Source organism: Patiria miniata, unplaced genomic scaffold, assembly GCF_015706575.1.
Source record: "Patiria miniata isolate m_02_andy unplaced genomic scaffold, ASM1570657v1 HiC_scaffold_13, whole genome shotgun sequence".
Classification (NCBI taxonomy): Eukaryota; Metazoa; Echinodermata; class Asteroidea; order Valvatida; family Asterinidae; genus Patiria; species Patiria miniata.
In genome coordinates, this window is record NW_024037051.1 from 2,629,742 (window position 1) to 2,645,962 (window position 16,221).

General features: G+C 41.8%; 1 protein-coding gene across 1 annotated transcript; it reads right to left on the reverse strand.

Moving 5' to 3' along the window:
* Positions 1-2,863: 2,863 nt before the first annotated feature.
* On the reverse strand, positions 2,864-15,298 carry LOC119719775. The gene is made up of 9 exons (XM_038189267.1): positions 15,064-15,298; positions 11,553-11,768; positions 9,136-9,591; positions 7,960-8,145; positions 6,990-7,445; positions 6,116-6,322; positions 4,783-5,247; positions 4,477-4,571; positions 2,864-3,302 (listed from the first exon to the last, which is right to left on the reverse strand). Exons 1-9 carry the CDS (start codon positions 15,158-15,160, stop codon positions 3,072-3,074), a joined length of 2,409 nt encoding a protein of 802 aa, XP_038045195.1. The 5' UTR covers positions 15,161-15,298; the 3' UTR covers positions 2,864-3,071.
* Positions 15,299-16,221: the final 923 nt, after the last annotated feature.

The window sequence follows — 16,221 nt, forward strand, 5'->3', positions numbered from 1 at the left end:
AAACTTTCATTCATTATCTGCTAAGGCATAGACGAATCAGGGCACGTGATCACTGTACACGAGGCCCCCTTCAATGTCGAAAGCATTGTGCAAGCTATTGCGCAATGCTAATTCCCCATTTCGGATTATCTGAACAATAGCTAACACAATGCTTTCGCCATTGAAGGGGGCCTTCGTGATAGAATTGACAGCATGCCCGGATTGGTCTATAGAATGTGTATATAGAGATTTATATTGTTTTCATTTATTTTATGTATGTATGTATGTATGTATGTGTGTTTGTTTGTTGGTTGGTTGATTGGATGGTTGGTTTGTTTTGGTTTTCCTAATTATTTAAAAAGTGACTTCGCCTTATAATTTCGCTTTAAAAAAAGTCGACATCAAGTCACACTCAACACCATATGAAACCAGATACATCAGATAAGGCAGTGGACCTATTTTGAATTTTTTTTTTTTGTCGTTTGTACCCAATTTGAACTTTTTTGTACTCACAAGTTGTTTCGAATAAATGTTTCTGATTACGAAATAAACCAAAAAGAGACTTTACAGATATATAAAAAACTACCATTTGTCAATGCAGTGTTTATTTTCCATGTCTTTATGTTTAACACAACTTGTAAATTTACCTTAATTAATACGTAGATTTGTTGGAAGTGTTCGCGAATTGAGAGGAGAATGTACTGCGCCTTGATGGTTGCAGACCAGTAAATCGGTCCGAAATTGTCTACGCCGTCCAAATCACGATTTGCATACCCTCAAAATATTCAGTATTTGAGCATGCTGTTGGCCATGAACTTGAGGGTTTGTAAAAAATACAAGTGGAAGCCGTGTACAGGTCTACAGGACTGTGAACTTGTAGTTCCGTTCAATTTGGATGAAATTGGGGGCCCTTAAAGCGCTATTTTGCAATGGAGTGTAGGCATCGTTTTTCAAAATGGCGATGGGCTTCAGGACTATTTTCAGGGGTGATCATCTTCGGATGGAAATTTCTCCTAAAAGTCATCAGTTGACCCCAAAAAATTGAAAAGAAATTGAAAGATGATGAAATAAGCTTTAATTTGATGTGTGTCTCGAACACCTTGGGGAGTTGGGAGTATTTACCATTGGGGTCTATGGAAGTTTATTTACTGGTCTGTAACCTAATGAATCACAAAACATAGTATACGCGACTTGTCGACTTCCGGTGTATTGTGACGCACACAATTCCAGTCCCCGTGGAAGAGAAATGATGAAATTCTTGATAAATTAGACTGGAGACATTAGCAATTGAAATCATTTGTCTATTTTATTCCCCAGTTTATTATCACGATCATTCGTCAACAATCCCATCACTCTCAGACAGGAGGTTTTTTGGCGAAAGGCCAACGCAGGCGCGGTTCTAGAAAAGGCCTCCGAAAATCAATAGGTGGGGGGGGGGGGGGGGGGGGGGGGGGGGGGGGGGGGGGGGGGGGCTCATGCCATATTTTCAATGGGGAGCGCCAATAAAATCCTAAAATCATTCACACTATATTAACTAATGCACCCTTGTCATGGCTATTTCTTCTTTAGTGGGAGAACGTTTCGGAATTTATTTTGGGGGGGGCTAGACAACGATTTTGGGCCAACGATTTTGAGGAAAATAAAATTGATGAAGTCTTTGACAGAATAACGCTGTGTTAGGCCAAAAAAAGTATCTGGTTTCTGGTATGGAGCTTGCCCAAAAAAGTGGTGCGGCGACGCGGCTTTTTTTTTTAACTTGTTTTTTTTTTTTGCTTCAAATGTCGGCTGATGACTGCAAAATGGTGCCCGACTAAACTTAGTGCAAATATATGGGAGTCCAGAGAGGCCACATAAAGCTTATTCTTGATCATAACCCCATCTAAAAACACGTTAAAACTGTGCAGCAGCAGGATTCCAGTCAAACCAGTGAGTTTGGCGGTTTCGATACATCATCTTTCATTGAAAAAAAAACTGTTTCATTTTGCCGACGCGCATGGCTACGGCGACGCGCGCGCATACCAGAAACCGGAGACTTATTTTTGTTTGGCTTTAAGGAATAAAACGAACATTTAGAATGACGGATATCAAATTGCGCAGAATACAAAATGTTCGGGAACTGTTAAATTTCTAAAGCTTTAATTTGAGCTAGAAAGCGTTAGTTACAAGTTGCGCAATGCGTACCATAAATCTAATAGTTATTAAAACAGTACTTATAGCACTGTGTGATTCCATTATATAAGTCATCGAAACGTCCAATATACAGGGCGGGTAAAAAAAAAAAAAGTGACCGAATTAGAACAAAATATAAAAAAAAAAAATACGTGGCTCGCTCCATTCCATAAAAAAACCATAGGGATAAAATACATGTTATTGTTTAGTAACTCTGAAATTTTCACGTTATTTGCAAACTTTAGTCCAAAGTTATGTCAAATAGTCCACCTTATCATTTACCGTTTTTACAAATTGATGAAAACAGTGAAACATGGACGTTTCCACCTTCATGATCTACGAATGAAATCTTGCAAAGGAAACAGACAAAAATCGCCATCAATATTTGGGGGGGGGGTGGGTTTGACTTGTTCCTCATATTCAAAAATGTCAGTCTTGACTCAATGATTAAAATCTCAAATGTATTTGAATGCCTGTTCATAATCTTTAATTCTCACTCAACTCAATAGCTTCCACTGGCATTCCATGGACAGCCATAAAAAAGGATATTTTCGGTAAAAAATGCATAGTTTCTGCTTGCTCAGATCAATTTCACTAATTTTTTTCAGATGAGTGGAAGAACATTCCCTTTTATGACATTCTTCATTGGTGCATCAAATTTAATCCAGGTCGCTTTCTTTTTGACTCGCCCTGTATAAGGAATACGAAATGTTACACGGCTATAAATTTTACACTTTTAGCTCGCTGAATATTATTTTTCCGACTACCTTTGCTTGAGTATAAAATCATCTCAAACCGTAATAAATGCTTGCGTCTGAACAGTTTACTTCTGACTACAGATGGCGCCAACATCTTGGGCGTGGCTACAAGCCCGTTTCTTCAAGAAACGGGACGGGCAGTCAGCCAGTTGACTCTCAGACCCATCACAGGCCACTCCCTTCGTGTGGAATGGCCCCTCCGCTGAATTCGTCATCGCCATTCGCCAACCGATCCGATCCATCCAGAGACGCAGGGTCAACAAGCTTCAGGTCGTACTTGCCGCCTGCTCCCATTCGGTAACCCTCTCTGCGCCCCGTTGCGTCCCATCGTACGGTAATCCAGCCGTCACTCCTTAGTTCACTGACGATGCTGCCCTCTCCCGGCGGACTACCGTCCTGACATAAAGAGAGTTGTGATTTTGAGTCGACAGCAAAGCCTCAATAAGCACAAGATAATGTACGTTTAATACTTCAAAACGGGTACGTCTAACCACCAGTCGGGTTATTTCTTTTGGTCAACATAATACTTATTTTACGTCAATTCCTCGCAGAATACGTTACATGGGAGTTGGATGAGCAAGGTATCGTAGCCTTATAGTAGAATAGTATTGTGACAAAATACGGGTAGTTCATTTGGATGAATTAGTGGGAACTTTGCCATTGGCGCCCCCTCCCCCCCCCCCCCCCCCAACAACACAAAATATAAAGGGGATGCATGCTACCTGTCTCCCCGGATCACCGCTCATGAAGTCGACCAACTATACAGTCAACCACAAAATTAATAACACAATGCTAAACAGAGTGACCGATATATTCGTCAGTAAACCAAGATCAATCATATGCAGGCCCTACTGAAGCATAAAGATAAAACCATCCTAGCTACCATACCCGTCACGTGTAGCGTAAAATGGATTCCAATTGTAGGCTCAGGAATGGATACGTAGCCAAACATTTTTTCATGAGGATAATGTACCGGGCCCTGGCCAAGCCTTAGCCAATCCCTTAACGACCCGACCTCAACAAAATTAAGGTCAAGTCCAACCGAACCAAACCACAGTATAAAATCCATAAAGATAAGCCGGGAATTTTTACGAACAGCAATGTCAGTTGAAGCCACTGGGTCCACAGTCGGTAAAGACCCGAACTTAGCTGGCTTGTTGTTGTACAAGAACTGAGAAAGAGGCGACGCAATTTTTTTCTGACACATTAATCAAAACACACCGCCCTCACAATAACAAGTGTAGCCATCGCCCTGTCCCGGAGCGAACATTATCGTCTGCAGGTGAGCAAAGTCCCCCGCCATAATACGCATGCGGAAACACAGCACGTGATTGAATAAAATTGTCATGTGATTTGAAATAACTCTATGTAGTTTAGATTTCACGGCAAAAAAGCTTGGCATCGCTTGGCACCGACCTAGCGTAGCACGCTAGTTCGGTGGTCACAATGCTGCACGTTGCGGGGGTCGAGTCTCTGAAAATTGTTTAAATGTTTCTTCTCCCCAACCCCCCCCCCTCCCCGGGGTGACAACGCCCTCCCAAGAGTAAATGAGCCAAATTCAGATGTATACCTGATCACCCCACTTCCAGTCTGATCCACGTACGACCTTCATCCCAATCCTCAGCAAACCGGCTATCTTAGATCCGCTCAGTGATGTAGGAATACCTGTACGGAAGACAAAGGATAGACAATTTGCCTCCTTTATACAAAAAGACGTTTTGAATTTCCTTCCATTATTTTGTGCGCTCGAAATAAAATATTTCTTGTGCTCGAAACTATTCGTGTGCTCAATATCCTTTACATGCTTATGCCTTATTAGTAGTAGTCACGCAGCCACGTAAGCTACGTAACAAATTTGAAAAGTTGATTGACAAACCTTTGCAATCCTCAATTGGACTGCATCCCGTCAACACATCTTCACTGGGCCTTGCCTCAAAGTGGAATTCCAGAAAGGATTTCTGCACCTCCGGGTTGTCCCCCTTCATGAACTTGGCGCAGAGATAGCGGGCCTCGTCGCAGGTCAGATCCGACATGTCCACCTGGTAACGGATGTCGTTGATGTTGAAGTTTCTGGAGAAAAAGCCTCGTTTCTTGAGGTCCTGGGACTGTTGGCCTTCTGTTAGGACTTGCTCCACCAGGGTGCCGGGGAGCTGGACCGCGCCATCCTCCTGACTGCTCATCCACATGGAGGACTTCCACAGGCTTTGGCCAGCGACGCTGGTTGTCTCTCTGGTGTTGGCGTACAGCACGTCTAGGTTGACTGACAGATCGTTCTCCGCTCGACCTTCTTGGATGGACTGAGAGCCGGGAAGCACCGGTGTCACCTGATTCACAGTCACGTCTTAAAAAAACAACAAAAGAAAAGTTTCAAATTATAACAATATGTACAGCGATCATGTAGTTACGGGGCCCCCTTTACTTTCGATCATAAGAGTCAAGGGTGTTTTTTACCATTCAAAAATGACCTTTTTAACCTAAAGCTGACATCTCTCAATTTATTATTACCCCTTTTTTTGTAATTTTGAACAGTTTCTTGGGGTTGCAATTACAATTTTCATAAGCGGGTTAGGGTTGGTGCAGTGCAATTCAGCGCGCCTTGCACGGTCAAGGTACCGCTTGGGCGGAGCCCCATAGTTCTAAGGGTATGTTCAGGGTACATCGCGGTGATCGCCATTTTTATTTTCGTATTGCGTTTTGTCGCGGTCATCGTCATTTTACCCCCAAATTTCCCTCAAAAATCGATGACGAATCTATGACGTACCTGCACGTTCTTAATGGTGCCGACCAGCTTGTTCAGTCAAATAAATTAAAAGTGGATTTTTTCTCTTATATGGAACGGTGCCCGTAACTTCACATTCGCTATGTGTGCAACACTTTGTCAGAAGCAGATACTTGTTTTATTTAGTGAGGACAGCAGAAAGTCCCCATAACTCAGTCGTAATTTCCCTAACAAAACTTGGGTACACTGCTGTTAAGGTACAATGCACGTCCCATTTAAGCACCAATCGTCCAACTGCTGCCAACGACTGCGTGTTGGATGTTTTGTCCATAAAATAATTTACTCAGAGCTGTGAACGAAACCCTTGTGCAATAGGTGTAATACAACAAGTACGATGTGGTCCCCGCCCCCTTTGTTTTGCAGGAAACACAGTACAAAGTTGGTGAGTCACGTGTAATTTTTTTGCAACATTTTAAAGATAAAAACGTACTGTAAGGGCAGACTCGACAACAGACGCCTGGAAATCCCATTGGGTTTCTACAGGTTGTTGGTTCAAGGCAGGACTCAAACATGCAGCTGAGAATGGCATTGTTGCACGTGCAGGACGAACACGTAGATAGCTTGTAGGTTTCCCCGTGGAGAGAAGTCCGGTTGCTGTTGTCCATGCAGGGGAGTCGCTGCGGATAACGCTCGAAAACTAGGGGGACAATTAATGAACAAAATATATTGTCTCTCAGCAGCAAATAGAAAATGGAGGCAATCAATGTTCTAACAACCAAATTGAATCAGAACATTGATTGCCTCCATCTTGTCATCAGAGATTGGTCATAAATATTTATGACCATTCTCTGATGAGAAATACTTCAAACTACGGGTTGCGTGTGTACACAGATCTCAAGTTTACGGGGCTGCACTTATTGCAGCGAAAACTCTCCAAAAGTATCACCACGGCAAGTACACACACAACGAATAACAGATCAAAACACTTTTAAGTTGTACACCACCATTTTGGTTTTAACACACCTATATGAACGGCCTTCATAGGAACAAAGATGTATACATCCGTGTTTCTGCTAAATACAGTTATCAGAAAATGTAGCACTTTATGGCAAAAGCTCTACAGTTACTGATGAAGTAGCTGTAGCTTATGCCCTCAGTTTAATTTTATTTAGTCTCGAAGGTACTTTTTTGACCTCAAATCAATTCATGAGTTCAAAATCCTTTCATGTCTATGCCTAATAGTTTGTAGGGGTCACGCAGCGCATCCCCTACGGTCATGTGATTTCACAGACCCCTTTTTTAGATGGGGCTATAATTCTTTCTTTTCTTTTTTTATATGTACAAAGTAAATAGAGCCTGCATACCTCTACAGTCGGTGATTTCCGTACATCCGGTTAAAACCTCCTCTGTCGGGACTGCCTTGAAATGGTAGTCCAAGTAGTCCTTCTCCACCTCTGCGTTTGGTCCTTTGTTGAATTTGGCACAGACGTACTTGGCGTCATCACAAGAGTGATCCGTCAGGTCAAACGTGTATCGAATCCCCGGGATTCTAAAGAGCTCAGCTGACGATTTCTTCAAGTTTTTGGACTGCTGTCCCTCGGTCAATGCCTCCTCCACCACAGTGCCGGAGAGTTCGTTGGACCCATCTTCAAAGGTGCTCATCCACATCTTGGTCGTCCACAGACCTTCCCCTTCTATGCTCGTGGTTTCTCTGGTGTTGAGGTAGCCCACGTTCAGATCAAGGATAATTTCGTTTTCGGTTTCCTGCTGAATTGAGGTACCAGGTGCGACCTCTGGCTCAACATCGGTCACCGTTATATCTGGATTACAGTAATGAATACAACAGTAGGTTAACGGAGTAAAGATAATCCAAGGTAAGTCACAATAGCTATCAAATGCACTTGGCCTTTTTTTTCTGGTGCAAAACACATACGATTTTGTGCACAAAATATTTCCTCAGAGCTTTGACCGTAAACCTTGTTCAATAGATGTAATACACGAAGGATGTGTTCCCCCCTTTGTTCGGCAGGCAACACATGGCAGTGGCGTATCCGCGGGGGGGGGGGGGGGGGGGGGGGGGGGGGGGGGGGGGGGGGGGGGGGGGGGCACCTTGCCCCCCCCCCCCCGGCGGATTTCTTTTGAAGTGCGCCCCAATTTGGAAGATGGAATTGAGACAGAGCTGTTTTAACACCCCCCCCATACGCAACTGAGCGAGTGAGTCACGTGCTATTAGTTTCCTGCATTGAAGGACATTTGCGAAAATTCAGTGATATAAGGCCCCTTGCTATACCAAGGAATTTGTTTTTTTACAACTTTTTAAAGATAACAACGTACTGTAAGGGCAGACTCGACAACAGACATCCGCAAATCGCATTGGGTTTCTACAATGTGCTGGTGGACAGGACTCAATCATGCAGCTGAGAATGCCATTGTTGCACGTGCAGGACGAACACTTAGTCATCTTGTAGGTTTCCCCGTGGAGAGAAATCCAGTTGCTGTTGTCCTTGCATGGCAGTAAAGCTAGAAAATACATAGTAAAAGTCGGAACGAAAAAAATGTTGCCTCTTTTGCAGCAAATAATAGAAGAATGAAAAAGGGAAGCAATCAATGTTTTAACAACCAAATTCAATACAACTATGACAATACTTTAATGAGATATACATCAAAGTATGGACTGAGCGGTATAAAAGGGGAGACACAGGCCTCAAGTTTGCACGGCTGCCCCCCCCCCCCCGCAAAAAAACCAAAAGGTAAGTGTTCTTTCAGCAAAACGAACACAATTCACATATGGATGTACGTTAATTGTTCGTCTTGCTGGAAGAACACTGACCGTCTTTTTGTGATCCGGGGACAGAACTTTAAAACGGTGTTTGTGTTTCATATCCCGTAACTTGAAAAGTACGTGAGTGATTTGAATGTTTCTTGCACTAAAAGAAAGCTTATTAATTGGGATTTTATATCCTAGATTTTGAAAGTGTTACATGCAGAACTTCATTACAAAAATGTTCCCGCTATTTGGTGTTTTTTTTTACTCAACCTGTATAACAAAATATCAAAACACTTTCAGTTGTACACCACCTACACCACCATTGGGTTTTAATTAACATACCGTATGAACGACCTTTCATATTGGAACAAGATGTATACAGTACAGCCGTTTACATGTATGTCTGCTAGTTACAGTTATACAGAGAATGTAGCACTTTAAAGACTGAGCTGATAGCTACAGTTACTGATGAAGTAGCCGTAGCTATGAAAACTTGTGCCATAATTATAATTTTAGTTAGTCTTTAAAGACAAGTGCTACCATTTCTTGAGCTCGAAATCATTTCGAGCTTTCAAAATCCTTGTCATGTGTATGCCTAATAATTTGTAGAGGTCAAGCAGCGAAAACTACAGTCCTTTGATTTAAAAAAACCCAACTTTTTTGGAGGTGGGGCTAAGTGTCAATCTCCACTTTAAAAAAAAAGTATATATTAAATATCTACAAGGGAAATAGAGCCTGCATACCTCTACATTCGGTGATTTCAGTACATCCGGTTAAAACCTCCTCAGTCGGGACTGCCTTGAAATGGTAGTCCAAGTACTCCTTCTGCACCTCTGCGTTTGGTCCTTTGTTGAATTTGGCACAGACGTACTTGGCGTCATCACAAGAGTGATCCGTCAGGTCAAACGTGTATCGAATCACCGGGATTCTAAAGAGCTCAGCTAACGATTTCTTCAAGTTTTTGGACTGCTGTCCCTCGGTCAATGCCTCCTCCACCACAGTGCCGGAGAGTTCGTTGGACCCATCTTCAAAGGTGCTCATCCACATCTTGGTCGTCCACAGACCTTCCCCTTCTATGCTCGTGGTTTCTCTGGTGTTGAGGTAGCCCACGTTCAGATCAAGGATAATTTCGTTTTCGGTTCCCTGCTGAATTGAGGTACCAGGTGCAACCTCTGGCTCAACATCTGTCACCGTTATATCTGGATTACAGTAATGAAAACAACAGTAGGTTAACGGAGTAAAAATAATCCAAGGTAAGTCACAATAGCCATCAAATGCACTTGGCCTTTTTTTCTGGTGCAAAACACATACGATATTTCGTCACCGACACCACTAACTGACACCCGGTGGTCAGCGTTGCAGTAATACAAATCGGAGAAAAACGCTTTTAATTGTTTGTTTATTTACTCAGTAAAATAATCTATCTATCTTAGAGGTATTAGTATCACTTAACGTGAAAATGCTTTAACTACTCAATTATAAACGTTATATTGTGAAAATATGCTTAGTTAATAAGCAATTAAATGATTAAGACGGGTGTCAGTTCGTGAAAACGAAAATTTATGTGTTTTTGGAGAGTGCGCGCATGCAATAGCGTTAGTGAGTTCGTGAAAACAAAAATTGACGATTTTGGGAGAGTGCGCGCACACACTGCGCATGCGTGCTCGCACTCTCCAAATACACGTCAATTTTCGTTTTCACGAACTGACACTCCCTAACGCTATTGCATGCGCGCACTCTCCGAAAACACGTAAATTTTTGTTTTCACGAACTGACACCCTCTGCAGTGTCACTTCGTGGTAACAAAAAACACCAGAATTGACCAATTTCTTGAAAATTCATCATTAAAATTTGCTTATTTTAGATGATTTCAGCAATTTTAACTTCGTCATGTTAAACTTCATGATACAAACTGCTAATATCGGCACAATAAGAAAATTTGAATTTTTTATTTTTTTTGTACACGTGTGATGCAGAGGGTGTCAGTTCGTGGTGTCGGTGACGATGGTACAAGACATGCTTTCACGATCTAAATTTACTCGGTTCACTAACGGAGTAACGGTTAAACTATAGGCCTACAACCTCTGTTAAGGTGCATTAAGGTGGCCCCATTTAAATACCGAACCATCAAGCTGCTGCCAACGACTGTGCTTTTAATGTTTATAATGCTTTTAATATTATAAGTAATATCCCGGTTATTGTAAAACGTTTATCATTTGAATTCACCGTTTCTAATAGTCAAATTCGTCCAGGAACATCGATTTAGTGCACTTCCAATGATTAATTGCGTCTGTTGTCAGACAACTTCAAATTCAGTTCAAGCAAATTCAAGCTAACGAGCGTACGTTTTCGTCCCCGGGGTATTCGATTTCGTCTCGTCTACGCAAAACCTTGTTATTCAGAAATCGAATTCGTCTAATTGATTTATATAAGACGAATTTGATCTCTGAATGCTGCCCATCGGCAACAGCTAATGACGAATTTGATCTGTCACTCGACCCGGTGACTAAAGAGGGTGAACAAACCTTAAAATTGAATGTTAAATGACTTAATTGGTTTTGTTAAAAGCGTGTGAAATTCAGTGACAGAATTGGTGAATTTGAATGAAACATCTTTTGAAATAGCCCGGAAACCTATATTCACTCAGAGCTGAGGTTCGACTGTTTCCCCCCTTTTTTTCGGCGTGAAACACAGTTAAATACGGAAGCGTAGAAGGGACAAGAGAAATTAAGAAAAATGTAGTTCCTATCTCGCCACGGCGAGTTACTATCTCGCCGCGGCGAGATTGTAACTCGATTTTGTTTTATTTCTCGTGGCCCTTCTACGCTTCCGTAGTTTAACCCTAAAGGCGATAGCCTGTAAAAAAAAAAAATTTCGCGACCCGAGCTGTTATGACTTTTTAGCCTCGAGCTTTGCGCATCATTAGATACCAAACACATAAAATCGGACCACGGGTTGCCGCGTAGCGAAAATTGTTCCCTGCGCTACGCGCAGTGAAAACTGGATTTTCGCATATATGTCGTGTACACAGAGCAGAATTGCCATTCGTACATATGAATTATTAATTAGCCATAATTCCAAACCCTTTGAGATTGTAAAAAAATAACCCGGCCCTTTTAGGGTTAAAGCAGATGAGTCTTTTTAAAGAACAAAAACGTACTGTAAGGGCAGACTGGACAACAGACGCCCGGAAATCCTACTGGGTTGTCACATGTTGCCGGCCCGCAGGACTCGAACATACAACTGAGAGTGGAGTTGTTACACGTGCAGGACGAACACCTGGTCGTCTTCAAGGTTTCCCCGTGGAAATATATCCGGCGGTGGTTGTCCATGCATGGTAAATGCGCAGGGTAACCATCCCCACTGGAGCTGGAAGCTAGTTCATAAAAAAACAAATATCACAACGGAAAATATCAAAGTATTTGCCGGGTGATACAACGGGAGACACGTGCCGCAAGCTTGCAGGGCTGCCCTAATTGCACCCAATACCCTATATAATTAACACCAAGGCAATAACGGTTACAGCATTAATAACAGATCAAAACACGTTCAGTTGTAAAGAGTAAGCCTTCAACTTGTACACCAAGTTGGGTTTTAACATACCGTACTCATGGGCGGCGCGGGGGGAGGGGGAAAGGGGGCGCTTGCCCCCTCGGAAAAGCACAAAAGGGGGGGGGGAGAAAAAAAAAAGGCGCAAAGTCATATTGTTGTTAATTTAATGGGGGGGGCAATGGGGGGGAATGCTGGAAACTAGTTAGGGTTTTTTTTGGGGGGGGGGTGGGGAAATGTGCTTTGCCCCCCCCCCCCCTAGAAAAAATCCTGGCGACGCCCATGAGGCCTTTCATATTCACGAAAACAAAGATGTGTGTAATGTTGTGCATCGGGTCGGGTTGACCAGGCCAAACCGACCCAAAAAAGCATAAATAGTGAATCCGGACAGCAACCGATCGAACTTCCCAAATCCGACCGAAGTCAGCACCATACGCCGGGACCCGAACCGACAAGAAAAAAAAAAAACCTGCAAGTATCTGGTTTGGGTAAATGTGTCCGCTTTTTTTGCCTGTATACTTGCCAGCGTCGGGTAAAAACCGTCGTCTCTCAGTAACAGAAGAATAATGTGACTTACTGGTGGTCCTACCCGTTATGGACTGTGCAACATAGTTAGGCACATTCGCGCGGAGGATTGACGGTGCGCGCAAGAATTATTGTTGACCAATGGTTAAACCATAGTTAACCATAGTGGTTAACTCTATCTAGTCGACGATGGTTGACTACGCTAGTCGACTATTTGGAACCAGCCTACCGCGGCTGGTCGCGCAACGATTTATAGCTGGTTATCAATAGCAATTTCCATAGTATAGTGCAAAGGGGACCATCTACTGACTCTCTAAATTCCAAAGAGTGAAATTAGGGACTAAACATTTTAGAGTGAAAATCACTCTCATTTTCGATTAAAATAGTCTGAATAATGAACCACTTCAGTCGAAGCTCGAGTGAAAACTCGATCGATCATTTAGATTGAAGAAATTTAACTCTAAAACGTCCAGTCCCTAGTTTCCGACTGTGGGAGTAAATCTTCACTCGAATGAAGTGAATTTTCACTCTTTGGAATTTAGAGAGTATCAACAAAAAATATTATTTCAAATAAAGAGAAACAACAAGTGTTGAATAATATTGTGCGACCGCCATTTTTTTTTACGGTTGTTGACATGACAATAGTTCGACTAGAGTCGTTCGCACTTCAACTTCAGTGTGCATGTGCTAGGTACGTCACGAACTGACCACTAGTTAACCACTGGTCCTTGCTCGAACTTGCCTAACTTATTGCGCCGCTTGAATTTTCGAACGTTTCGTTTTATTTCGGTAAATATCGGTTTATTTCGGGTTTTTCACATGATGGCTTATCCAACCCGACCCGACCCAAAAATCGCAAACGCAAAACCGAAAGCGACCCAAACCTTAGTATTACTATAGGTTTTCCTGCCCAACTTCGATAACTTAGCATCCGAATTAACGATAGGTTCATTCAATTTAGGACGAAATTGATTGACGAACTAGATCATCATTCAAAGAGCACAATCATTCAATTTAACCTTATGATTACACGATTGCACACATTTGTTCATACAGAATTGAAGAGTCAGAATTCAATTTTGGGAAAAAACATCCAAAGAACGTTGAAATTCGCGTGGACACTCCGCGAAGGGCGTTTTGGACATTCAATTTTGTGAAAAGGCAAGCATTTGTGATGTGACATTCGTGCAATGTTTTCATTTAATGTTAATCTTCAAATTCGTATTTGGTTCTGTTTGAACAATATGCAAATTATACTACGAAAGACAGCGTGTAGTTTACAAACAGATCTCATTTACACTGATGAATTGCCGCCGAAGGAAGAACTTGTTCTGTCTTCTCAGCACGTAATTTGTTTCTTTTTGAATAATTATGAAAAGACAGAATAACACCTAAGTAAAATGAAATATAACAGCCCAAAGTATATATTAGTTACAGAAATGATCAATGAATGAAAAAGGGGGGCATGCAAATACAAAGGAGAAACAAAAGATGAATGAAAAATGGAGAGACAAAGAAGTACTTGCAAAATGTGATAAATGAAGAAAATAAACCCATTGCGAACAAATTCCGAGTAATCTGAATTAGCACATTACACATAAATAAACGTGGGTGGGTGTGATCTGATACACCGTGCCCTCTGGAGACGTGTGTACAATAGGGAACAAAAGATTGTATACGTCTCCACAGGACAATTTCTATAGATGAATACCACAAGATTTTCACGAAAAAGATATATGGATTTTACTCGAAAACTAGGAATTTCCAAGGTGGGTTGATTCGTCGCAAATGGAAAAGTTTTAGAAAAGGGATATTAAGTCCAAATTTTAGCCAAGGAAATTAATTCTGGTTTAAATAAGAGCATTTTGAAACTTCACTTTCAAACTCGAAAACTTTACTACACGAGAACAAAGAAATGTCTTCACAAGAATACAAATTTCAGTATATATGTGTGTGGGTGTGTGTTTGTTGCATGTAAAAATAACAAATTGTAAACTCCATTTAGTCAATATAATCATTGTCCATGTCAGTTTTTTCTCATAAACATTGTACTTTCCTTCTCAAATTTGAAGGCTAGAAGTGCGAAAAATCAGTATTGCCCATAGACGAAAACAAAAGTAAAATTCGGGAGAAAATTCTCCTTCTAGTCACCCGGCGCGAAATCGAATGACGGCTATATCGTTTAATTGATTGCAGCTAGTTCTAAATTGAATGCGTGAAAGTACACAATTCAAAGTCTGCAAACGAAATTGAAGGCTCAAAGTTTGAAGATGAAGCACGAGAGCAACGACCTGAGAAAAATCGCTCGGAAACGAATGCACGCACGTTGATGGATTTGACTGCTGTTTTGCCGAATTCGGCCAGGAAAACCTATATTACGCTGGGCAGGAGGATTCGTCGCTCCCCGAATGTTTTGCAGTCGAGTAACTCGTAAACAAATCGCGAACAGCTCTTGAACACACACACCGAGAACCAGTACTGAAAAGAAGTTTAAAAACGGAGAAAAACACACAAACAGAAACAATGCCTGCTTTGGCTGTACAGCCGAAGCAGCTAATGAAAGCAATTGGTGATTCGAAGTAGGGTATCTTACTTACATGACGAGCTGAGCTCCTGCGCCCGGCAAAAAGTTATGATAGCAACAAGGAATAGGAGGCAGACGCACCGGCCTCTTCGGCTCACCAAACTATACATGGTTGAGACAATCCCTGGGAACCGCAATCCACAGAATGCAGGCAAGGCAGAATTTCAAGCCCCTATATACAGGTCCCCTATATACAGTTCATTTTCTAAGAATATATTCATGACACATCTGACCCAAAAGATCAAGACACCTGATGTGAATATCATTATGGGATGGCCTTCTACTGATCAACAAAGTTCCTGCTATATAGAAGAGCTTTTTTTCCGCCCTCGATCGTATATCAGTTCATTTCTTAAAATATATTGGTGACACATCTGACCCAAAAGATCAAGACACCTGATGTGAATATCATTATGGGATGGCCTTCTACTGATCAACAAAGTTCCTGCTATATAGAAGAGCTTTTTTTTCCGCCCTCGATCGTATATCAGTTCATTTCTTAAAATATATTGGTGACACATCTGACCCAAAAGATCAAGACACCTGATGTGAATATCATTATGGGATGGCTTTCTACTGATCAACAAAGTTCCAGCTATATAGAAGAGCTTTTTTTTCCCGCTCGATCGTATATCAGTTCATTTCTAAGAATATATTGGTGACACATCTGACCCAAAAGATCAAGACACCTGATGTGAATATCATTATGGGATGGCTTTCTACTGATCAACAAAGTTCCAGCTATATAGAAGAGCTTTTTTTCTACTCAAGGGCTCATAATCAGTTCACTTCTTAGAATACTACTGATGGCACAACCTGACCTGAACGATCAATACGCCTGATGCGAATATCATGAAATTACAGTCTGCAGTTGTATCCTATCCCCCCCCCCCTCTCGCTAGCTAGCAGGTAAGAATTGTGCCCAATGTTGGGGTAGTGCATATGCCAAGGAGGTAAGAACTTTGACACTTCATATTCTATAAAACATCAAACCGTCCTGCAAATCTTCACAAGAACTTACAGACCGACACACATTTACTGTACAGAATAGAAAACATCCGAACCGCCACAAAATTATTTTTTCCCCTCGTCACAGTTCCCCTCGTTATGTTGTTGAATGATTTTGAAGAAATGAATCTTTTGGCAAAGTTCCAGAGAGGCGTCAAGGACC